This window comes from Rhinatrema bivittatum, chromosome 2 (genome assembly GCF_901001135.1).
Source record: "Rhinatrema bivittatum chromosome 2, aRhiBiv1.1, whole genome shotgun sequence".
Classification (NCBI taxonomy): domain Eukaryota; kingdom Metazoa; phylum Chordata; class Amphibia; order Gymnophiona; family Rhinatrematidae; genus Rhinatrema; species Rhinatrema bivittatum.
In genome coordinates this window covers 490,959,142-490,985,170 of record NC_042616.1, presented here as the reverse complement: position 1 = coordinate 490,985,170, position 26,029 = coordinate 490,959,142, and the positions used below count along the sequence as shown (strand labels likewise).

At 43.1% G+C, this 26,029-nt stretch overlaps 1 protein-coding gene across 1 annotated transcript in view; it reads right to left on the bottom strand.

Annotated features, from left to right (window-relative positions):
• LOC115085047 (phenylalanine--tRNA ligase, mitochondrial-like) overlaps positions 1-26,029 on the bottom strand; it is an 802,181-nt gene that overhangs the window by 663,221 nt on the left and 112,931 nt on the right. The window contains exon 2 of the mRNA XM_029590596.1: positions 1,598-1,757. Coding sequence (XP_029446456.1) covers positions 1,598-1,757 — 160 coding nt within the window. The remainder of the gene's footprint in view (positions 1-1,597; positions 1,758-26,029) is intronic.

Sequence of the window (26,029 nt, the reverse complement as noted above, 5' to 3'; positions counted from 1 at the left end):
GCTAGGCATGGACCCAGCTGCCTTCTCTTGGATGGAATTTTTTCAAGGCCTTGAAGTCTTCATACAGGTGCAGTCTGCTACCTCACTTGTCCCTGTCAAGACAGAACCTCAGCTGGTAAGCCCTCCCTCTCCCAGTCCTATCGGCAGACCTTTAGGCATGCCTTGCCTCACCACAGACGTCCCTGGCAGGGACCCAGACGGCACGGATGAAGAGGAGGATACAGATTCCTGGGAAGATGGGGAAATTTCCCCTTGTTTATAACTGTATCGGACCACGTTACGTTTTTTCCATAGAGATGAATTGCCGGCCCTGGTTTCCCAGACCCTGAAGATGCTGAGAGTTCCTGGGGCGGACTCTATGTCAAAACCAAAGAAAAATCCCATTCTGAAATTCCCTACCAAAAGCCTCTTGCTACTTTCCAGTGTTGGAAGCCATCCAGGAGTTGACAGACCTGGAATGGGATTAGGGAGAAGAGAAGAGGTTAGGGTAAGGGAAGAAAGAAAGAGATGGGGAGAGAGAGAAAGGGGTGGAGGTCAAGAGGAAAAAGAAAGAGAGACTGATGGGAGGCAGAGTGGGAAGGCAGAGCTAGGTTGACTTGGGCGCCCTCCCAACTAAAAAGGCATTGCACTGCCCCTGATGTCAGAGTTTTAATATAAGAGCATTCACTGTGAAATCTCCTGTGAATTGAACCATGTACTTACCTTTATTCTGGAAAATAAACAAACCTTTGTTAGAACTACAACTGCAGGACTTCAGCCTGCCCTTATTATCTGGGATTTCACTACCAGCTAATAATATATTTAGAGGATTCCTGAAGTAAAGTTTAAGTCTCTCTCTAAAATCATTCCACAGAGGGGCCTGATCAAGCCTGTGCAGATTGCTTCAACCACTAGTCCACTACACTCTGATCAACCACTACTAAAAAACCTTGCAGTCAATTAGGTCTAACACTCCAAAACTACCCAGATACATATGAAAATATAACATACCTTTTTCTCCCACTCACTCTTCCTGCCCCTTTTATAAAACCTTCTGTTCACTGTGAGAAAAGAGCACTGTGCTTTTCAGCTGTGCTAAATGTGGAAAAAACCAGACGTGGTCCCTTTACACGACTGATGCTGTGCCCTAGAGGTGGCAGTGCACAGCAGAGCACTGCAAGGACGGTGCGCACTATTCACTGCCTTACTGAGGAGGAGATATTCGGAGAGAGCAGGGAAACCATCCTTGCGGTTGCTTCCTCACTGCTATACTTCCTTCAGATGCTATACACCCACGTCTGTAGCGGGATCCCAATTACTACCCCTGACAGGTGCCCCATCAGTTCTGATAAATAAACTATTTTCCTCCCATATCATTGTGTTTCTAAGACTGTCTCAGACCCAGTCAACACCTTGTGGCTGGGGACTCTCTCTCTAGGCTACCAGAAAGGCCAGTTTATGGATAAGCCAGCGGCTCCTAAAGGTTCTATAGGATTACGAGGAGCCAGGGAACCAACTGTGGCTCATCATCTGCAAGGGGGAGGGGATCCGAGTCAGAGCCAGAAAGTAATCAGTTGGCCATCCTTGATGTCCATGAACAATGCCTGAAGGTACCTACCTTCTCCGAAGAGATGAGTGATGAGCTTCGTAAGTGTCTGCTTTAAGTTGAACTCTACCAGTTTCACAGCTTCCATGGTGTGACACTCTTGCTTGTAAGCTGTGCGATGACTTTGCTCGAACAACTGATAGTTTTCTTCATGTCTTGCACCGCTGAACAACTATATAGAGAGGAACAGCCTAATCAGTGAATATTTTCAAGGAAAAAAAAAGTGATCATAATACCCCAAAACGGTTTTTGAGATTTCTAGTATTGTAATTTGTTTGGAAGAAAATGGGTGCCAAGGGGTAGGTTTTCAAAACGTTTAATCAGCTAACTTCAAGAGTTAACCAGTTAAACCTCTGTTTTTAGACATTTTTCCCTCACTGATGGACTAAATTAACCCACCTAATTCATGAGGTGGGCAAATTTAGCCAGACGGGGAAAAAAACCCCCAGCGCTAGGCACATTACTTGAACAAGTTGACTACTTAGATGGTTAGTTCTGAATTTCAGCACTAGTAACCGATTAAGTTTAGCCAAGCAACCCTAGCCATAAAAACAACTGTCCTAAATCTTGCCAAGGATTTAGGTAATTTTCAGTCAAAAATTAGCTGGTTAGATTCAGCTGAAAATTAATCTAAAGATACCCAATTAAAATTAACTCACTCAGCGGGTACTCACTTTGAAAACTGAATCCTACAGCCTCCAGTAAAATAAAGGCTCTTCATGAAATATTAGGTATAATGTAGCATTCTTACTAACACATTACTACAGTGTTTCCCAACTTAATCAGTGCGCCACAAGAAAGTCATTATTGTCTGATACTCAGAGCTAGGCCAGTGCCTGGTCTCTGCTCTTAGCATCTCACAGCACCACGAGACTCCAGTGATGGTTCCCTAAATGTGTCAGAGCTTCTTTCTTAACAACATCTGTAATTATACATGCCTTTTCTTCCCAACTACAGCATGAGCCACTCCATGAAGATAGTAAGTAGCACATTTAAAACAAATCAGAAAAAAATGTTTTTTCACTCACTACAACATTAAGCTCTGGAACTCATTGCCAGAGGATGTGATAAAAGCAGTTAACATGGCTGGGCTTAAAAAAGGGTTGAACAAGCTCTTGGAAAACAAGTCCATAAACCATTAACCAGGTAAATTTGGGGAAAGCTGCTACTTATCCCTAGGTGTTAGCAGCATGGGATCTATCTACTATTTGGGATCCCACCAGGTACTTGTGACTTAGATTGGGCTTGACAGACCCCATGGTCTGACCAGTATGGCAATTCTTATGTTCTTATGAGCCCTAAATTGTGGGAATTAATGGGCAGTATGCAGGGCATGACTAGCTGGGTTCTGCTTTGTGCAGCACACACATTGCACATGGTACCTCTTCCTCTTCTTGAGCTCCTGCTTTGAATCTTTACAGCCTCTGTCTTATCCCCAGGCTGAGTAAGATAGGAAGAGTGTGCACCGAGTACTTCGAGTGCTGGGAGCAACAGCAGTAAAGCAGCTCTGGCAGCCACATGCAGCAGTCAAGGTAACTAAGTAGGCTGGCTGCCTGTACCACACAGACTTCTCCTTTATCCTGCATTTGTATGCAGCGGGAGCTGGTCCATCATTGCAGATTCATGTGTCTCTACCCCTTTTCTTTAAAATTTGGGAGAGAGACTGGTGGAGCTTCTTTTGACCAAATGAGCCCTCTCCAAGTCCGCATTGACTGTTCTCTGGAGGTTGACGTACCACAAACGTTTTGGTTCCTTAGGCCTGAAAATGTTGGAAAGCACCATACTACTGTAGTATCAAAACTGAAGTAATTCACAAAATACGTTTACATTAGTATGTCCTGCACACTAAAACATTTAGGGGGTATTTTTCAAAATGATCAATGTGCATAAATGTTCTTTAATTTCGAAAATGAACTTTTGAAAATTGCTACGATAAATGTTACTTTAACACGCATAATTCCTTTTGAAAATTACCCTCTTAGAGAACAGTGCAGACAATGCAAATGAAATACTACTAAATCTGAAAAGCTATATTCTACATGCTTTTTCCAAATAATTTTTCAGAACATCTTATTTTTCCTTGGATCTTGCTCTCATTGGCTGAACACAACCAAAATAATGAAAAGTAAAGCTCTAAGTCACAATGGAAATGAAATGTTTTTATCTTAATATCATATTAGCTAAACATTCTTTTTTTTTTTTTCTAGTAGGAACAAGTTATCAGCTGCAGTAACATAAACACAGATAAAATAGTTCCAGCATGGAGACAAACTGAGACACTGCAGCCAGCAAAATATGTCCCTATTATATTTATGAACCTCTGATTAATTTTTTGAGTTGTGAAACCATAACCAGAAATATTCAATTCTCCATTACAGTGATCCCTTATACTCTCACCAGAAATGCTCATGCCGGCTCATACCAGCTGTCACATCCAAAAAACACAAGCCCAAAAAAATATTTACTATTAAAAAAAAAAAATAGATACATTTTATAAAACCATCTGACACAATACACTATGTTAAGGGTAGGTAACTCCACTTCTGGAGTACCACAAACAGGTCAGGTTTTTAGGATATCCGCAATGAATATGCACAACTTACATTTGTATACAGTGGAGATAATGCATGCAAATATACCTTATGCATATTGATTGCGGATACCCTGAAAACCAGACCAGTTTGTGGCAATCAAAGACTGGAGGTGCCATCCCTGCACTATGTAATAGAGGGCAGAGGCATGTTAGACTAAACCAGGGCTTCCCAAACCTGTCCTGGGGACCTCACAGCAGTCAGGTTTCAGGATATCCACAATGAATATGATGAATATCACAGCAACTCGGTATATAAAAGTTGATCTCCTGCATATTCAGTGTGGATTATCCTGAAAACCTGACTGGCTGAGGGGTCCCCAGGACAGGTTTGGGAAGCCCTGGGCTAAACTGAATATTTTCATAAATAATTTCTCCCTTCCTGTGACTTTCAGACCTGCTTAAAAAGAGTTAACATTTTGTTTGTAAGATTTTTTCCACATTCATGTCTCAAATAGGGATAATCCATTTTACATATAAATTACAAAAAGATGTATAGCAATGACCTCTGCCCTAGATCTGAAGAACAGAACCTGCCCCTGTTGTCAGGGCCCAATGTAACAATGTGTGTGGTAAAACCGTGCGCTGAAATTCTGTGCATAATTTAATTTGCGCAGTAAAAAAAATTGTAACTCTTGGTGCAGTAAGCAAATGGTATGGTAAAGCTTCAGGCATTACAAAGCGCACTAACCCATGTTAAAATCTGTGCACAGCCTTTTATGTAGGCTGAGTGCACATTTTAACTAGGGGATTGGGTGTTTTATGCACACAACCAATTTTACTTCAAAGACAGATGTCCCTATCCTCCTATGATACTCTGACATGAGCTCTCCTTGAGCTGTAATCCTAACCACCTTTTGAGAACTAGTCCATATCACCCTGTGCTTTCTGTCCCGCCACACTTGCTCACACGGTGGCTGAAATTGCAGTTACCAGCATGCTCGGCTGTGCCATGACCAGGCCTGAATTTAGGCCTAAGCAACATAGGCATGTGCCATGGACACCAAAATTTGAAGGTGCCCACACACTGGAAATTTTCCTGCAGCTCTTTCCTGGAGTAAAAACCCCCATTTCCAGTCCTCTGCTTATGGACGCCTTGCTCTTAAATTTGGCCCTGGCAATACCCATGTATCCTTGCTGCCAGAAAAGTAGAGAGAAAAGGATCCAATTACTGTGCTGATTACAGGAGTGAAATGCCAGGGCAATACTGGGTTTACGAGCGGAACTGAGAAGTTTCCTACCATACCTGTGGGATTAATTTTCCAGAGAGCAGAGTCTGAAAATGGCAAGGCAAAAGCAGCAAGAAGTACAGGAGGAAGGAACTTGTGAGCCTGGAGCAACGTTGCTAGTACATAGTGGGGCATATTTTTAAAAAGTACGCGAGCGTAAACAAGAGTATGCCGGATTTTAATAGATACGCACGTAGCCGCGCGTACCTTTTAAAATCCGTAGTCGGCGCGCGCAAGGCTGCGCAAAATTGGCAGCCTGCACGCACCGAGCCTCGCAGCCTGCCTCCGTTCCCTCCCAGGCCGCTCCGAAATCGGAGCGGCCTGGGAGGGAACTTTCTTTCCGGCACCCCCACCTTCCTTTTCCTTCTCCTAACCCGCCTCCCGGCCCTAACTAATTCCCCCCCCCACACACACACCTTTATTTCAAAAGTTACGCCTGCCTGAAGCAGGCGTAACTTGCGCATGCGGGCCGGCTGCCGGTGCGCCATATTCCGGTCCAGGGGCTGGTACGGAGGCCGCAGCCATGCCCCTGGAACGCCCCCCCCCCCCCCCCCCGATGACGCGCCGGCCGCGACATGCCCTGGGACGTTCGCGCGTCCCGGGGCTTGCTCGGCGCGCGTAGGGGGTGGAAGGGGCAGCTTTTTGGGGATTACGCGCGTACCCCTTTGAAAATCTGCCCCAGTGTGCGCACAGAACAGATAAATGCACATGAAACAACTTTTATACAAAGAAAATCATTTCTGCACACACAATATCATTTCCAAAATATTGGTAGATTAGGCATCATACCCATCCCCTCATATAGGTTTGAGCAGGCTACAACCAGAGAGGTGCTCCATTTCCGGACACCAGGGGATGGGGTGGATCAAGGGGAATGGTGGAAGCTGGAAGGGTGGACCAGCAATTACAATAAGTTTGAGCCAGACCATCTACCAGCCTCTATTAGTGGGGGGGTTTTGTTGTTTTGGTTTTTTTAGCTCACCTCTCTACTCTCCCTTCTGGTGCCTGCTTCCCAGTACAGGTCCCTGTGTTGAGGTCAGGTGGGCTGCAAACAGGAACAACTGGTAGGCATTTATGAGACAAAGTGCAACCTCTGGCCCCAGTCAATCACTTCCCCACCTTTTCCTTCCATCAGGAGCAGATGAAGGCCATGCTTCTCAGCTCTGTCTTCGCTGCGGCATCTGTTCTGCTCCTTCCCTCTCGTGGGAGCTTGCAGGCCTGTTCCCGGGAGCAACAGTTTCTTTCTTCCCTCCCTCCTTCCTTCTCAATGTGTCAAATGTTGCCGTTGTGGAGCACTTTAGCCCACAGTGTTTCAGTGTTGGGTTTGGGTAAGGGGGTTTGATGCCTTTCTTCCCACCAGGAGCTGCTGTACAAGTTCAGCAAGGATCCATAGAGAAGCTGCCAGCTTGGGCACTTGCATGGATTATAGGGCATTGGGCTGCTGCATTGGTAGGGTCTTGTACGGCAGGCAATGAACTCGCTGACACACCGAGGGCAGCCTCGGTGTGTCAGCGAGAAAAGCAGTCAAGTGGACATGCAAGGCCCTGTGGGTTGCATGGTCGGGTCCCACCAGTTAAGGTTCAGCAGCCATCTTGGGAAGGTTGGCACTCCTTTCTTAGTAGCTATCTTAAGGAGGTCAATGCCATGTCTTTCTGAGCCTGCTATGCTAATAGAGTCAATGGCAGTGGCCATCTTGTCAAGGCCCCCCTACAATTACAGAGGCCATGTTGGGGAGGTTGGTATGGGGCTAGTGGCGGCCATCTTGTTGAGGTCTGCCTCATAGCCACGGTGGCCATGTTGGGTGGGTCGGTGTCACTGTGGCAGCCATTTCACTGGGCTTGGTTTGTTTTGCAGCCAGCTTTGGCAGGACTACCGTAAATGCCAGCAGCAGACAGCTTCATATGTATTAAAGAATATTATTCATATAAAGGTATTGCCTGCAGCCATCACAGTGGGGTTAGGGATCATATAAGTTATGGGTTCACATATGCAACAGCAGCCAGCTTCATATGTATTAAAGGAGGTCCCCTGCCATGTTTCACAGTGCCCTTCCAGGGGGCTGGGATTTAAGGCTTTCTGCAAATATGGGAGGGGCAGCCCCTCCCACACCGGCATCTTCGGGACTTGACTTGTCCAGCCCCATTTGGCAGCTGCAGGTCTTTGCCACACCCCACCCCTAATGTTAAGAGCTATTGGGCAGCTGCTGTCATACACATTTGTGGTGGGAGAGTAGCCATGCTTAGATGTGGGCCTTTATAATGGAAGGTATCAGCCATCCTAGGTAGGGCTATTTTGTCTGCTCTTTTTCTGGGTTCTAGTAGGCTTGTTGAACTAGCCTGTGGGCTCACAAAGTGGAGTATATAAAGCCCCCTATGTTGGCATTGAAGCAGTAATGAGTTGAGTCACTGATGTTGGGTGGTATGAAGAGTGGCCTATGGTAGGTTTTACATTGCTGGTCAAAATATTGAAAAAATAATAATAATAATAATAATAAAGCTTTGAAAAGTGGAAACATAGTACGAATTAACCCATTGTTGGCTGGGCAGGAGTATTTCTTCCAAAATGTCCAGCCACTATCTGTTCTCCAACACCTATTCTCAAAGGCTTATAGGCCTGCCATGCTCGAGTGCATCACTCTTTGCGCTACCAAGGAAGACATGTGTTAGGATTGTGGACCCTTGGATTGAGGTGAAGTTGGCACAACCTACAGGGTACATCCTGTAGGTCATCACTGACAACTAGCGGAACAGATGGTGCAGAGACTGAACTGGAGATTCGCCTGTACCAACCTCTTTCCCCTCAGGTTGAGCCTTTGGGTTCCGGGAGCCGGCAGCTCTTAGGTGGCAGTCTCTGTGAAGCTGGTGGTAGAGAAGATCCATGGCTAAGTGAAGGTCAAAGGCAGGCAGCAGGCAAGAATGTCGAGAGTCCAGGCTGTGGTCAATGGCAGGTGGCAGGTAGGGATATCGAGAGTTCAGGCTAAGGTCAATTACCAGAGATTCATCCGAAGAGAAAATGGAAACTCAAGAGAATAGGGGACAAAGTGGAGAAGATGAAGGCAAGGCTGTAGACACAAAAGCAAGGCTGGAGATGAAGACAAGGCTGGATCAAAAACTGGAATGTTGAGAAGCAATACAATCTATCCAAAGGATACTTGATCCACTGCTAAGCACATGTAGCATTGCACGGACGGGGTTTAAATAACCAACCTTTTGACATCCAGGGGTGCTGGCAAGTGTTGCTCTCCCTGTGGGACCTTTAAATGTTGGTGCACACCATGCACATATGCCTAAGAGAGAGCCCGGTGGTCAACAGCGGCAGCGTCTCAGACTGTGTGGAGTAGCGATGTTCCGGGCCACTTGGAGCGGGGATACCAGCATGGCTTGGCTGCACTGGATAAGTGAGCCAGCTCGCGGACTGCCCCTGCGAGCAGGGAAACGTAACAACGTGTACCAAATATAAATAAATATTAGTGACAGGATTCTGTATCCCCAGCTTCATTTGCTCTATCACAACAGCATGTGTTGTATAGCCCCATCCATCCTTCCTCAGCTAATCTGCAGTCATCTGTATGCCTCCCCTGAATTTCTCAGTATGAGAAGTTTACAACAAAAGGCCCGGCACCATCTCAGTTCCTTCTTGGCATGTTTGGGGCAGTCACAAGGCATTCAGCTTCAGAGATATGACAGTGCTGCTATTATTGAGTGACTGTAAGCAGCAATTGATTCTACATTTTCAAAGTGGGAGAGGTAGTTCAGACCTATACGGGTTATTATATCTTTGATTTTACCACCAAACATTTTAGTCAGCCATCATGCTAATTCTATTGCCAGAGTTAGACAAGAAGTCTTCACCCCTCTGCAGTGTTCTCTAAGGTTGTATACCGGAAGCAAAGTCAAATGGTTCCATAGCTTCACCTTAACGTTGTCGGTGATGCCTTTGGAAAGAATGTGGCTTACTGAAGTTCACTCTTGGGATATGGAGTAGAAGCCTGTACATCCAGCCACACTAACTGCATCTCTATAATGCCGCTAGCCACATTCTAATGGATTTTCATTTAGTACGCCTATGTTGGAATGGTTACCAAATGCCCCTGGTTTATTTATGGGAGGTCTGCTGCTGGGTTGTCCTTGTTGGGCAGCAGGCTTGTCCGATAATTTGCATTCGTAGGAAGATTAGCATCCAAAGGCGTGGTCCTTGCCATCTCTATCATTATTCAAGCTGGAGTTGTTCTAGTCACATACCTCATTTCTCCCAAGGTTTGCAATTTTGTGTCTTAGGAGGTATGTCTTTGTTTACTTCAATTAATCATAAATAGGGTTGGGAAATATCTGAAACCCTGAACAATCCGCATGAACCATAGTGGATTTGCACCTTTTGCAGCGTGTTTCTCCCATGGTTTGCCTTGCTTGGCAGTGACACATGTGTCTCTGCTAGTCCAACAGCACATACATATCAGCATCTATGCACTGAGATGTGTATTTCTAAAGCAGCTTCCACCTACTTCATCCACCAAGTCACTGATTGCATATAGACACCTGTTCTATGCTGTGGCTTGCCAAGGGTAATGGCGTTCATGCCGCTTTGCTGTGAAGGCAGCTAATTCACATTAGGCCTTTTGTGCATGCTGATGTCATTAAATTCCTTGACATCTATTTTGTTTAGTAAATGATTTGCTGCATCTGGGTATTTGTTCCCTGCATGCCTAAGTCATCTGCATTTCCAATTCTGGTATGAGTAAGGTAGGAGTGGTAGCTCAGTGGACGATTTGGTGGAACACTCAATAGGTTTAATTTGTGCTCTCTGCGTACAATGCCGAGGACCCACTTGACCGAGATTACACTGGGCCACCGATTCAAGAAGAACCATAGTCTGCCCCTGACCAGAAGATCCCTCGGCACAGGTATCGAGATCTGTGCTATGCTCTCTGTGGTCAAATCAAAATCCCACCCTGTGGGATTTTGCTCTCTGTGGTCAAATCAAAACCTCTGTGGTCAAATCAAAATCCCCATAGTGGCCTACCAGGTCACTATGGGGAAATGGTCAAATCAAAATCTCTGTGGTCAAATCAAAATCCCCATAGTGGCCTACCAGGTCCTTATGAGTCAGTTCATGTGGGATATTCTGAAGCAGGTACAGGAGCCATCTGGGGATTAGGCACTTCTGCTGCCTAGAATGGCTGCATGGGACCTATTGAGTACAGGACTGATAAGGTGGAGAATAGTGTCTCCTCGGGTGGAAGAAATGCTTCTTCTGCCCTGATCTTGGATACCTCCTAGATGAGGAGGCCGGGTCAGGAGGGGAGTGGAGAGCTGTTGGAGTGTTACACAGTTATCCCAAATCTGTGCCACTGCATCCTTAACATGATCTCCGAAGAGACTATCTCACATACATGGCACATTGGCCAGTCATTCCTGCACCTCTGGGTGGAGGTTGGAGGCATGCAGCCAGGTGAGACTGCATGCCCCTATTCCTACTGCAGGCACTCTCAAAGCCGCCTCAAACTTTGTAGGTTGCTCAGACCCCTTGTTTTCCCACTCTCCAGACCCTTGCTCACCACTGACTGGAGAGAGTCATGCTGCTTCTCAGGCAGCTGCTCGGCAAGCTCCTGTACCTGCTTCAGAATATCCCACATGAACTGACTCAAAAGGACCTGGTAGGCCACTATGCAGGCAATGAGCATGGTGCCCTGGAACACTTTCCTCCCAAGTGTATCTATGGTCCTAGGATCCCTCCATAGGGGCACAGAGGAGTGGATCCTAGAGCACTTAGCCTTCTTGAAAGCAGATGTAACCACCACTGACTTGTAGGGAAGTTGCTGTTTGGTGAATCCAGGAGCCTTTGGACGAGATAAACCTCATTCACCTTCTTATTAACAGGAACCACTGTGGAGGGAGTTCCCCCACATCCTGAATAGCCATTCTTGAAGGCTCTCAGGCACTGGCACTGCCATGATTTACTTAGGAGGCCCCATGTACTAGAGGATATCCAGCATTTTGTGCCTGGAGTACTCCTCCATCTGCAATGTAAAGGGAATGGCCTCTGCTATCAATCTGACAAAACCTGCAAAGAAAAGGTCTTCTGAAGAAGACTTCCTTCTGTCCAGGGAAGGAGAAGGATCAGAAGGGAAACCATCCAATGCCTTTCCTTTGAACCAGCATCAAAGTCTCCAGAACCCCAGTAATAAATGGACTCCAATCCACTGCGAAAGGCAGGAGAAGGATCCCTGAGTACTCACTCCCCAGCCAGTAGTTAGATGGCTGATGGGCTGGCTGGAGAGGTCCGGACCCCAAGGTCCTTGGCTCCCTTGAGGAAACTTCCTCCTCAGAGGAAATTGGGATGACCATCGGGTTGGCTGCCACAAACTCTAATGCCCTTCCAGGTATTGGGGAGCCAACGGGTACCGACACAGATAACAGTGTCAGTAGCATGCCTATAAGTGCCTGTAACTAGTCCAACAACTGCTTGAGGAAATATGGTGCAGTGGCAATGCAGTCAGTGCCTGCAGTATCCTTTCCATGGCTATGTGCACACATCTCTCCAATTCCTCTTTGAATATTGTGATGCCAAGCCCTATTGGAAGGCAGGAGGAGTGGCCATGTCTTCAGTGCTGAGAGGAGGACTGGTGGCTGACCCAGGGTAACTTGGGAGGATGAGCTCTCCTCACCATGGAGTCGCTTTGGGGGTTTCCTGGATGAAGTCGGACCATCCCTGTGCAAAGCACTTGTACATACATGGGAACAGATGCCAATGCTTCTTCGGATTCCCTCAATGCTCAGCATCGGTAGTCCCTGGTACCAATGTCAAAGAAGAGGAACCCAATGCCTTCTTTGAGCTGGAGGAGTTGGGCGATGGCCTGTCGCCTGTGTCCCTACCAGCCTTTGATATCGAGGGAACTGATGGTGTCCTTGATGTCGATTACTCGATGACCATCAGTATGGCTCCATGGTTTTTCGATGTTGATACCTCTGATGCCAATGGATCAATCTTCCAGTGCCCTGACAGACATTCCATCAAATCCAAGCAGGACTTAGGGAAACCCCAGATGTCATGTGATGCCCCCCTGCAGATGACATTTATCATAGGAATTTGTGATAGACAAGGTCCTCATGCATTGCTGGAATCTGGAGGATATGTCGACTCTAACTAAATGGGACGCTAAATCAAATTTGATGATGGCGGCAATCAATGGCCCGAAAGGAAACTTATAGAAACAATCAACAAACCTACTTCGGGATATTACAGGACAATCACGGGACCCCATGAACAGATGAAAGTTTCACAGGAACTAGATGAAAAGTTTTAAAAGTTTGGAGAAGAGACTGAATAGAAAAGACTGCAACCACCAGGCTCTGCAGAAAAAGAAAGGCTGAAGAAAACCCACCCATCCATATGGTACGATTCATGCATGGACATACTCAGTGAGACTCAGTCAAAGTACAGAAACTTTGACATATGTTTTCATTGCTGGGCTCCATCAGATGTCGTCACCCATGTGTCAGAACTACCTGTCTTCAGAGAAGGGATGAAATTGCACCATTAAAAATACAGGTAGGGGCTCTAATGAAGTTTCCTCTTGGCTGTACTCAACCAACAAGAAATACTGAACTTAAGTAAGAATATAGGTACACCAGTATAGGGACTGAATGAACACTTACCAGTAATCCTTTGGGATCCAGAGCCCTACAGGACGACTACTGACATACTCATGCGGCAGCCAAGGGTGGGAAGCCGAGTCTGTCTACACTAAGGAAAATGAAATTATCAGGTAAGTAATTTCTCCATTTCTTACCATTAGACAGATGGACTCAGGACCAGTGGTATTTACCAAAGCTACTCCAGAACAGGGTGGGAGGCTGTTCACGGTCCAGTCAACACTATCCGTGCACAGGCTGTGTCTTTCCAGGTTTGCACATCCAGACGATAAAACCTATGTAAAGAGGACCATGTCACAGCTCGGCAAATGTCGATGGGAGACAACAATCTAACCTCTGCCCACGACACTGCCTAAGCCCTTGTGGAATGAGCCTTAACCTGAGTAGGCTACAGCTTGCCAGCATCCACATATGCAGCCATGACTGCCTCCTTAATCCAGTGAGCTATGGTAGCCCGCGAAGCTGGAGCACCCTGCCTACTCCCACCATGGAGGAAAAACAGGCAATCCGTCTTCCGGAAAGGCTCAGAAAGCTCCAGATAACACACAAGTCTCTTGACATCCAAGGAGCGCAGAAGGTGATACTCCTCCGCATCCTTAACCTTATCCAGGGTCGGCAAGGAGATGGACTGATTCAAATGAAAGTCTGACATCACTTTGGGCAAGAAGGAGAAAATAATACGTAGCTGTGATGCCCCTGGAGTCACCTGAAGGAACAGCTCCCGGCAAGACAAGGCCTGCAGTTCAGAAATTGGACGCGCAGAACATATAGCCACCAGGAACACCATCTTCAAGGTCAACAACCGCAAGGAAAGGCTACACAGCTGTTGGAATGTAGGGCCAGCCAATAAATCCAGCACCGAGTTAAGACTCCACAAGGGGACCGGTAAATTCAAAGAAGCCTAAGATGCTTCATTCCCTTCAAAAAAACTCAAAGCAATCCCCATAGGGAGATACACATCCACCAACTGCTGGAATCGTAGAATAATGGTAGGTTGGGGTCACTTCAGGAGTATGTATGTAAATATATATATATATATATATATATATATATATATATATATATATATATACTGTGAAATCAGCTTGCTCCATCTCCATCTGCTGGCAGAAGAGCATAACCCAAAGGTCCTGAGTCCATCTGTCTACAAGCTAAGAAATCTTTATTTAGATATGAATATGGGACAGAATCAGTTCTACTCATCTTAACAGACCATTTAAAATGTGAAATTAATAAAGGTAATAATGCTCTTTTGATATTAGATTTTACTGCTGCTCTTGACTGTTTAAATTGAGGGATACAAACCTGTTATGTTTTTAAGATATTCCTAATAACAAGGCATGTGATATATTTGCATACAGCTGAGGCAATATGCAAGCAAATTAATCTCCTACATATTCATTACAGATGTCCTGTAAATCTGGCTGGTTTACAGTCATTGAGGACTGGAGTTTGACACCCCTAGTTTAGATCATAAGATTTCACTGTCACATTTACAAAAATTGAGGCTGGGTGATTCTACTTTAAGTTGGCTTAATTCATTTTTAAAGGACAGGACTCTGTGTGTCTTTTTTAAAAGGTAAAATTTCAAATATGTGAGATTTAAGTTGCAGGGTACCACAGGGATCTATATGCTATCACTGATCCTTTTTGACATCTATGTAAACTACAGGTCTACATTTCTGTTCTTTTAATTTTAAAGTATGCAAATAATATCCAGTTATTTAATTCAATTCTATTTTTAAGTTGCCCATCCTGCAGGCTATAGGTAGCGAACCGCATCATAAAATCCACCACATTACCTGATAAAATCTGAAAATATACAGATGGTAAAAATGGAAATCCTCGAGAATCACTTAAGGAGAAATAACATAAGGATATTGAATTTTCCTAAATTGAGGCTATTATCGCATCGTGAGTTATTCAAAAGTTACCTTCAGAATCTGCTTAAAATCCCAGAACAAAATTTTCCAACGATTGTTAAAATTTACTATTTGCCTCAGAGGGATAAAGAAAAAAATCCAGATCAAAAAGAAGATTCTTCGTACGATTTAACAGATATATTAGAAAAATCCCACGAGTTAACAGTGGAGGAAAGAGCTACTCTTTTTATACAATTTGCCATGTCGTCTGATAGAGACTTAATCATGAAAACTTATTTTCGAAATCAACATCAAAAATTTTATGGATACCCATTAAAAATTTTTCCGGACATAACGAAGATTACCCAAATTAAAAGAAAAAAATGTATTGCCATGAGGGAAGAAGTCATTGCCAGAGGTGCAAAGTATATTCTCAGATTCCCATGCTATTGTTTGCTAATTTACCAGAATTCACGATATATTTTCAGGGAGCCAGAACAACTACGAGCTTACCTCGACTCCCACTCTGTTTAGTTCCAAGGGAAGAAGGTATAATTCAGAGAAGACACTAGTTAATTTTGACGCAATTTGTAATAAATATCTTTGTTATTTCTTAGCTAGCTGCTTGTATTTACATCTTGGATCTACAATTTCCTTTAATTGATAACACAGGGTAAACTTTTTATATTCTTTGAGATGCAAATTTTTTCTTTTTCTGTATAAGCGTATTCCATTAACTGTGATTTAATTTCTGAACGAGAAAGTTCTGTATATTTGTTTTGAAAAATCCAATAAATAAATAATTTAAAAAAAAAAAATCCACCACATTGTGAAATATCACATAAACAAACAATTAAACACCATCATAAACAACATATAAAACAAGTCTTCTCTCTTATATGGACAGCCAGTTCAAAGAACAAACACCACTCCATAAAACACTGATAAGGGAAAATTATATTAGTAAATTTCCAATGAGAAAATCCTGAAAATTAAATGTACAAGGTAAAAGGAATTATAATGATCCATATTAAAAAGAATCGATATCCCATTAAACAATGGTAAGATTTTAAAAAAACAAGTTTTTCATAGTTTTCTAAAGACTGAGTACTTTAAGGTTGACCATTTTTCTTTAGAAACTGATTTTCATAAAATAAGATCAAAGAATGAAAAAGCATGTGTGGCAACCCTTTGGTCAGAAAGTAGATGGCCCTAGATCCTTACTCTTAGATTTTAACAGCTTAGCTGGTGCCCCATTCTCATAGTAACCCCTCCTTTTGAGGAAGGTTATGATTGGTAGTCTTCATCTATTTGGGGGGGCTGGAAGGAGGAAGAGTGTGGTCAGTTTGAGTTAGCTTTTGGAGAGTGAGAAAAAGATTTTTGTGTTTTCCCTGCTGGGTTGGGCTGACATAACTTAGACCTAGATTATCATTTGGCTATAAAATTTCACAGGCCTAACGCCCATGAGAAAGAAAAGGGATGTGATTAAGGAAATTTTCCTGTTACCACATCACACAGCCATTTTAATGCAATGCTAGTTAAATTTATTGCATGCCGTGTTACTGCCCAGACAGGTTTTTATCACATTGGGGGGGAGACTCTTTATAAGGCTCTCATATTAGTAAATTATTTAAATCACTGTAAGAGGGTCAACTAGTAACTCGGTGAGGTTTTGGTGGCCTAGGGTTTGGAGCACAGTTTTACATGCACAATCAGCGCTATGAACAGCACAGTACAGATCAGTGAAGATTTGATGTGATTTGGAGTGAGGAAAGATCCAGAGAGCACATCCAGTCGTTCTGTTGATTAAATGGCAGAACTAGTTTTAGGGAAGTCATCTTGAACTTCTCTTTCCGAATCTGTTTGTTTAGGGAGTGCAGGTCCAGAATGGGGCAAAGACCTCCCGATCGTTTCAGAATAAGGAAATTCTAGGAGTAATAATCGGTGTTGAGTTGGTGATTTGGAACCGGCCAGATGGCTTACTGGCAGAGTAAAGTTTGAACTTCCTGTTATAACAGATACAGCTGAGAACATCCTTCAGCTGTTTGGCAAGATGGGGAAGGGATGGTGGAATAGGAAAATCTAAGCGATATCCCTTGCTCACTATCTTCAGGACCCACTGATCTGAAGTAATCCAATTCCAATCCGAGGCAAAATGAGATATTCTGGCTCCCATTGGCAAGTGAGGTTATGGATGTGCTATCCTCAAAAAGACTAAGGGGGTTTTTGGGGTATTGCTTGTGAGGGCTTTTTCCGGTTCCTGTCTCTTTGATGTGGTCTCTACTGAAATGATTGAGGCTGCATATGAGGTTGCTGGAACTGTTCATATGGCTGTGGTCTGAAGGGCTGAAATTGTTTGAATGGCCTTCTCTGATAGCAAGAGGACTTACGTTAAGGATGGTAAAACCTTCCAGACTGGACTGAGAGTCTGCCATTGACAGCAGGGATTGAACTGCAACGTTTTGCTCTTTAATCTGGGAGACAGTGTCTTTCGGCCAGTCGCCAAAGAGGTTTTCACCCAAGCAGGGTAAGTTTGCTAGCTTATCACGGATGTCCTCTCTAATAGAGCTAGAACAGAGCAATGCTAACCGCCTGCCAGCAATTGCCATAGCAGATGTCCGGGATGAGGTCTCCAAAGATTTGTAAATCGCTCTCAGCAGGTGTCTCAGTCCCTCTTCCATGTGGAAAAAAGGTTGAAGGGTAATTGGCTGACCAGTCTCGGAACACAGGAATAATTTTAGAGATTGAAGGCATTCGTATAAATATTGAACCATATAAAATTGATACTGTTGTATTCTGGATGTCAACATTGCACTATGAATGGTCTGTTTTGCCACATCATCTAGGAGTTTATACTCCCATAATGAAGGAGTTGACATGTGAAACTTGGATTTTTTTAGCACGCTTCATTGTGGATTCTATAACCACAGAAGCATGTGCGAGTTGTATAACCCCTAAGGTTGTAGACATCTGTAATCTGAATTTTAGGTCTAATTTCCTGGAAACAAGCAGTTTGGAATGCGGTGATTCCCACATTTTCAACAGCACTTTATCGAGAACCTTGTGAGAAGGTAGAGCCAAAGATTTAGCCGGCACTTCCAAGATCTTGAGGATGCCAAGTACCTCCTCTCGAGGGTCTGACAGCTTTTGGATGTCCACCCCTAGCACCAATCCTAGCTTTCCAATGAACCTGAAGAGGTGAGATCATCTGGAGGCACGGAATGATCAGGGGTGGGGGGATTCCTCTGGTGGGTCAGAAGGAATGCCTGTTGAACCAGAAAGCAACATATCTCGTGGAGAATCTTGCGCATCTGATTGAGGAGAAAACTGAGGTCCAGCTTGTTTATCTGGAGAATGGGAAACTGATGCCTATGGAGAGGATGAAACACGTTCCAGAATGCCCTCCCCACTTGTACCTGGAAGTTGAGGCAATGGTGGCTTTGGATACCAGGACGAGAAAAAGATTATGTATGATTGTGGAAATTTAATCCATGGCTTGAGACAGGCTCACAGGCAGGTTTGAGATGGCCATCTGAGTATACCCCGTGCCTCTTGTGCAAATCACTGCAGTCACAATGGCTGAAGAACTCTAATTTGGATTCCAGGAGCCCTTTTCCGGTGGAGTTGATCTATCCCTCAGAGTTAGTTCTTCCTGAAGAACAAAACATTGAGATGGGAACGATTTGATAAATCTGAGTAGACTGAGCGACCTTCTTAGGAAGAAGATGATTTGAAGCTAAGCGATACAGGCTTAGCTGGTGACACCCAGGGGACTATGATAAAATATCCAAAATCAGGTCTACCTGCTGATTTGCAGGAGATGGAGTTGATTCTCATTTCTTTCTTTTGGGCTGAGGACTCCTGCTCTCTCGAGGCTCATGACTTATGAGAGGAAGTTGATTCCTTCTCTTTGACTGATGCATATGCCTTTGAAGTTGGTGTATGCACTGTCTGAATTGTAGGATGGTTTGCATGCGTTGATGAGCCATGCATCAAAGGGTTCGATGTCGGCGCCGGCTTCGGTTGCAGTGCCGGTGCATCGTATGTGGCATGGTCCCTTTCCCAGGACAACTCCTTGTGGGATGCGCTATGGATCCGATGGAAGGACGATGCAGAAAGCCGGTAAGGATGACACTCCAAGGCCCTCACCGGCACTCTCAATGCACTGGGGCCCATCTCCAGGACACAATCCGGGTTGTGATAGTGACGAAGCAACTTTCTCACCTGATCTCTTGTTTGGCAGTGGATTTTTGCTGCAGCTCTACAGAAGATGCCTTGTGATAGACTTCGTGGGACTTGGATTTTGGCCCCAGTGAGAAGTGAATTGAGCACCGTGGGGTGGGCGCATAAGACTCAGAATGAGTCTCTCTCTTGGTTGTAAAGATGGGCAATTTTTTCCGTTCTGTCTCCTTGCCCTAGGAGATATCCAACCACAAATGGAGCACGATGCCTGGTCATGGTCTGGGCCAAGACACAGGTAACAATAATTGTGATTGTCAGTGATGGACATTATGTGTCAGTACGGGCAGTATTTGAAGCCCTTTTTTTTTTTTTACATTTTCTTTAGCACTGAAAAGTGTTTTTGTGAGATCGCTGATGTGAAGAAAGTGCAAATTTCGCGTGAGGAGACACAAAGGAGAGATAGCAAAATATGTCCAAACCTGAGCGCAGAAAAAAAAGCACTGAGGAGACTGATGATGCGTTAGGCATGGGAAAAACTGCACAGATGCAGCAGCATTTGAAGCTTTGCTGCAATGAGGAAAGTCCGCAACAGCGCTGTCGATAACGTCACCCAAACAGCATGGCTAATTCAGCCTGCTTATTGACGGAAAAATATTACTTTTCCAGCAAGCATAAATGAGTTATACTAGAAAGGAAGCACAATTTCCTATGAAACGTCCGTCTGTACCAAGGTCTTGGGAAAGAACAGAGCTTGTTATTGAATATGGCAGAAAGCACAGACTTTTAGTCATTTTACAGGCTAAGATTTTTTTCAAAGGATGATCAAATTTATTTTTCTTTTGAGAGTAAATATATATCTGTATATTATATATATATATATAGAGAGAGAGAGAGAGCTAGTATATAACCAATTTTATTTTGTGATAAACCCTCTTAAAAGTATTTCTGCACAAGAGAAAAATAGAATTACATTCTTTTCCAAGAAGGGTTCTAATTTGATCATCTGGCCAACAGTCTCTCAAGTCTCTTCCTTTGTTCCCCTTTAAAATCATAGCCTAAATTATGCTTCACAAGGACTTCCAGCAAGACAAACAGCACTAGACTCAATGAACATATTAATTGCATCTTTAAATCAAGATCTTCATTATCCTATTGAAAGATTTACTGACCTGATTACAATAAAAGTGATAAATGTGTTATGAATTAATCACATTACTTTCTGTACAGAACTAAAAAATATAAACAGATTTCAAACTCACAATGGCATGAATATGTCCTCGTATCTTGAACCACCAAATGATATATACAGGCTGCTTCAGTTTTCCAAAATAACAGCAATGTGCAAATGCTAAACATACAATTTAAACAGATTTTTTTTTTAAACTAATGCATAACTAACTGGCTAAAATCTAATTGGAATCAAAATTCACAGGAAAAGAACACCCAGTGAAATAGAATGTTATACAGGTGTCATGACAAGTTCACTCCTGAGAAACAACCGTAAAGACAGAAGGGTATCTCCCATGTAGTTTCTGCATTTGCTTAGTGGAAATTAACTTAAAAAATAAGAAGGCCTTTAATGTACAATTCTTCTAAGTATTTTCCTTCTACAGTCTGTCTCTACTTGCCAATTTTAGTTTAGCTTGTTTTTTTTTTTTAGTTTATGAAAAATGGCACTGCTACATGGAAAGAAGCCAGTCAGGTTTTCAGGAATATCTGTAGTGAATATGCATAAGATTGATTTGCATGCACAGCCTCCAATGTATGCAAATATTTCTCATATATATTCATTAGAGATAGTCTGAAAACCTGACTGGCTGGAGGGTGCCCAGAGACTCGTTTGAGCACTCCTGATCTAGAGAGGGGTGCCAGATAACACTGAATCTGACAAGTAGCAGAAGTTGAGTTGTTCCAGGTTGTTGTTCCAATCATAGCTCTGAGTCCACTAGACAGACCTTTAGTGTGTGTGAAGGGGGGGGGTTGTCTGCTGTGGCTTTCTGCTTTTCCTGCCCCGAACTTCTGTCATGGATACTGCAGTGCCAAGTTCAAGCTCCTACTGCCTAGCTTCTTCCTATAAAGCCCTAGGAGGCAGCATGGACAGATTTTATCCAAAAACACTTTTCTCTGTTAGAACAATCCTTAACTCGATGGACTCATTCTTCATGTGTGAGTAATGCTTGGGTTATTCTGGGAGTTGGACTGGATGTCTACTTTGATTTGGACTGAAACAGGCTTTATTTGTTTTGCTGTTAATGGGCAGTGGATTTTTATTATACTGGCAGTTTTTTGGTGTTATTGTTGCTGTTGGACTTTGAGACTAAAGTCATGTTGATTTACTGCCGATTCCACAGAAGTAGTAAATAAATCGTTTATAAGTTACAGCCATCAAATCCTGTGTGTTCAACTGGCGTTATCAGATCCCTGGCCTTGGGTTTGTGATCCAGGGTCATAAGGAATGCTTGAAGGGCCTGGCAAGAATTTCACTTAGAGGGGTAGTCAGAAGTCATAAAAGGGGAGATCCGTTCTTGTTTCTCTATCCAGTAAGGGAAACTCCTAAGCTCTCCTCCCCTCTGAGTATGGTCCAATTCACCATCTACCACCTGACCTACCTGGATCCCATAGACTGGGTGCTAGGTGACAAACCCTTGGTATCAAGATATTATTTTACGGACGCTTCTGAGGGTTTACATATAAAAGCAATAATCTCCCATGGGTATGTCAGGAGCTGCTGAAGCCCGATGTAGGAGCCAAGGATTTTTAGTCGAGATAGGCCAATAACTAACAGGAAATCCCCAGTCCAGAGGGATTACTGCTACTAAATCTCAAAATTAATTTCTTTACAATTTTTCAAGATGCTTTAAAAAATATCACGCACATACCCCCTTGCGATTACTAGCAGGTCCATTAATGTGAAATTCTTTGCTAGCAGAGGTCCGGTGCATAAAATGTCCAAAAAATGTTTAAAAGGCTTTAAATACTTAATAGCCTTTCCAAGACTGGATTAACTATTATGTTAGCAGTTAAATGTGCATGTTCTCTGTAATACAGACATGTATCATTTGTGTTTTATTTTGCTTTTGTATTTGTGCTTTATGTGATTTTATATATGTAAAACTGTACTTGCCCCAAACAATTAGGTCAGGCAAGTCATTTCTACAGAACTAGAACCAGTCTTCTTAGAATCAAATGTAAAATCTTCTATACTTGAATTAAGTAAATCTTTTCAAAATGATAAAAGGAGCAGATAGCTCATAGAGGGAATTGCTGCAGTCCTTTCTAAATCTTAAAAGACACAGACTAACAGTTCTAATCATTACTCCTGGAGGAATCCTGTACAACTGCACAATGCTGAATTTGGGCAGAATTCTCCTCCGATGCTGAGCTGTTAAATTCTCCCATAGAATTTGTGCACCTTGCCTGGGGCAACAGGTTAGAAAGCAATGCAAAGGGAGCTTACTGGACTCCTCAATACACATACACCTTTTCTTGCCGTTCGCCACCACTTTGTCAATCCATCACTCATCTTTTTCTACTGATCGCTGCCAGCGCTACCCCCAGATTTGTTGGCTTCTGGCACTGCACAGCTCTCAGCGAGTTTGAGTCAGAAGGTGCTTCTGTACCTGTGCTGTTTCTCAGTCAGAGTCTCAGAAGAAGAGTTTGAGAATTTGGTCATGGCACAATTCAAATTCTGCCGTCGCGGAAAGATTAAATCATTTTCTTGCTTCAGTGTTTACTGAAGAGGATGTTGGGGAGATACCCATATCAGAGAAAGTTTTCATGGGTAATGATTCAGATGGACTGAACCAAATCACGGTGACCCTAGAAGATGTGGTAGGCCTGATTGACAAACTGAAGAGTAGTAAATCACCTGGACCGGCTGGTATACACTCCAGGGATCTGAAGGAACTCAAAAATAAAATTTCAAACCTATTAGTAAAAATTTGTAACCTATCATTAAAATCATTCATTGTACCTGAAGACTGGAGAGTGGCTAATGTAACTCCAATATTTTAAAAGGGCTCCAGGGGCAATCCGGGAAACTACAGTCCAGTTAGCCTGACTTCAGTGCCAGGATAAATAGTGGAAAGTGTTCTAAATATCAAAATCACAGAACATATAGAAAGACATTGTTTAATGGAACAAAGTCAGCATGGCTTCACCCAAGGCAAGCTTTGCCTCACAAATCTGCTTCACTTTTTTGAAGAAGTCAATAAACATCTAGATAAAGGTGAACCAGTAGATGTAGTATATTTGGATTTTCAGAAGGTGTTTGCAAAGTTCCTTATGAGAGGCTTCTAGGAAAAGTAAAAAGTCATGGTATAGGTGGCGATGTCCTTTCGTGGATTACAAATTGGCTATAAGACAAGAAACAGAGAGTAGGATTAAATGGCAATTTTCTCAGTGGAAGGGAGTGGGCAGTCGAGTGCCTCAGGGATCTGTATTGGGACCCATATTTTTCAATATATTTATAAATGATCTGGAAAGAAATACGACAAGTGAGGTAATCAAATTTGCAGATGACACAAAATTGTTCAGAGTAGTTAAATCACAAGCAGATTGTGATAAATTGCAGGAAGACCTTGTGAGACTGGAAAATTGGGCATCCAAATGGCAGATGAAATTTAATGTGGATAAGTGCAAGGTGATGCATATAGGGAAAAATAACCCATGCTATAGTTACACAATGTTAGGTTCCATATTAGGAGCTACCACACAAGAAAGAGATCTAGGCGTCATAAAGGATAACACATTGAAATCATCGGTTCAGTGTGCTGCAGCAGTTAAAAAAAAGAAAACAGAATGTTAGGAATTATTAGAAAGGCAATGGTGAATAAAATGGAAAATGTCATAATGCCTCTGTATCGCTCCATGGTGAGACTGCACCTTGAATACTGTTTACAATTCTGGTCGCAGCATCTCAAAAAAGATATAGTTGCGAATGAGAAGGTACAGAGAAGGATGACCAAAATGATAAAGGAAATGGATCAGCTCCCCTATGAGGAAAGACTAAAGAGGTTAGGACTTTTCAGCTTGGAGAAGAGACGACTGAGGGGGGATATGATAGAGGTGTTTAAAATTATGAGAGGTCTAAAATGGGTAGATGTGAATCGGTTATTTACTCTTTCGGATAATAGAAAGACTAGGGGGCACTCCATGAAGTTAGCATGTGACACATTTAAAACTAATCGGAGAAAGTTCTTTTTCACTCAATGCACAATTAAACTCTGGAATTTGTTGTCAGAGGATGTGGTTACTGCAGTTAGTGTAACTGTGTTTAAAAAAGGATTGGATAGGTTCTTGGAGAAGTCCATTACCTGCTATTAATAAAGTTGACTTAGAAAATAGCCACTGCTATTACTAGCAACAGTAGCATGGAATGGACTTTGTTTTTGGTACTTGCCAGGTTCTTATGGCCTGGATTGGCCACTGCTGGAAATAGAATGCTGGGCTTGATGGACCCTTGGTCTGACCCAGTATGGCATGTTCTTATGTTAACATTAATGCATGCAATAAAGTTATATTTCAACGACACCTCTTAAGATAGTGTTAATATTTCTCTGCTAAACATGCATGGTGATTAAAATGCTATTCGCTAAAGGCTTTATGCCCTTTAGTGAATAACAGTTTAAAGGCAGAACAATAACATATGTTTTATCTCACGTGATTAGTGCATTTTAGTAAATAGGTCCCATAGTGTCTCTGAATTTTAAGAAGGCAAAGTTTGTCATGAGACACTTCCTAAATCAGGAAATAGGAGACAGTATCCTACTAGTCACTAGTTAAAGGATAGGACACAGAGTAGGACTGACTGGTCAATTTTTCCTAATGGAGAGAATTGAACAGTGTAATGCGCCAGAGATCTGAACTGAAAAAAGCATTATTTAACAGATTCATTAATGATTTGAAAAAGGAAGCACTGAGCAAAGTGATCACACCTGCAGATGACACAAAATTATTCCAAATACTTAAAACACCAGGAGAATGTGAGAAGTTGCAGGAGGATTCAGTGAGACCGGTGGACGAGGCATCTAAACAGCAGATGAATTTTAATGCGGACAATTGTAAACTAAAGCACATAGAGAAAACCAATCCTAACTACAGTGGTTGAAGAACAGAAGAACATAAGAAAATGCCATACTGGGTCAGACCAAGGGTCCATCAAGCCCAGCATCCTGTTTCCAACAGTGGCCAATCCAGGCCATAAGAACCTGGCAAGTACCCAAAACTAAGTCTATTCCATGTTACCATTGCTAATGGTAGTGGCTATTCTCTAAGTGAACTTAATAGCAGGTAATGGACTTCTCCTCCAAGAACTTATCCAATCCTTTTTTAAACACAGCTATACTAACTGCACTAACCACATCCTCTGGCAACAAATTCCAGAGTTTAATTGTGCGTTGAGTAAAAAAGAACTTTCTCCGATTAGTTTTAAATGTGCCCCATGCTAACTTCATGGAGTGCCCCCTAGTCTTTCTACTACCAAAAAGAGTAAATAACTGATTCACATCTACCCGTTCTAGACCTCTCATAATTTTAAACATCTCTATCATGTCCCCCCTCAGCCGTCTCTTCTCCAAGGTGAAAAGTCCTAACCTCTTTAGTCTTTCCTCATAGGGGAGCTGTTCCATTCCCCTTATCATTTTGGTAGCCCTTCTCTGTAACTTCTCCATCGCAATTATATCTTTTGTGAGATACGGCGACCAGAATTGTACACAGTATTCAAGGTGCAGTCTCACCATGGAGTGATACAGAGACATTATGACATATTCCGTTTATTCACCATTCCCTTTCTAATAATTCTCAATATTCTGTTTGCTTTTTTGACTGCCGCAGCACACCGAACCGACGATTTCAATGTGTTATCCACTATGACGCCTAGATCTCTTTCTTGGGTTGTAGCACCTAATATGGAACCCAACATTGTATAA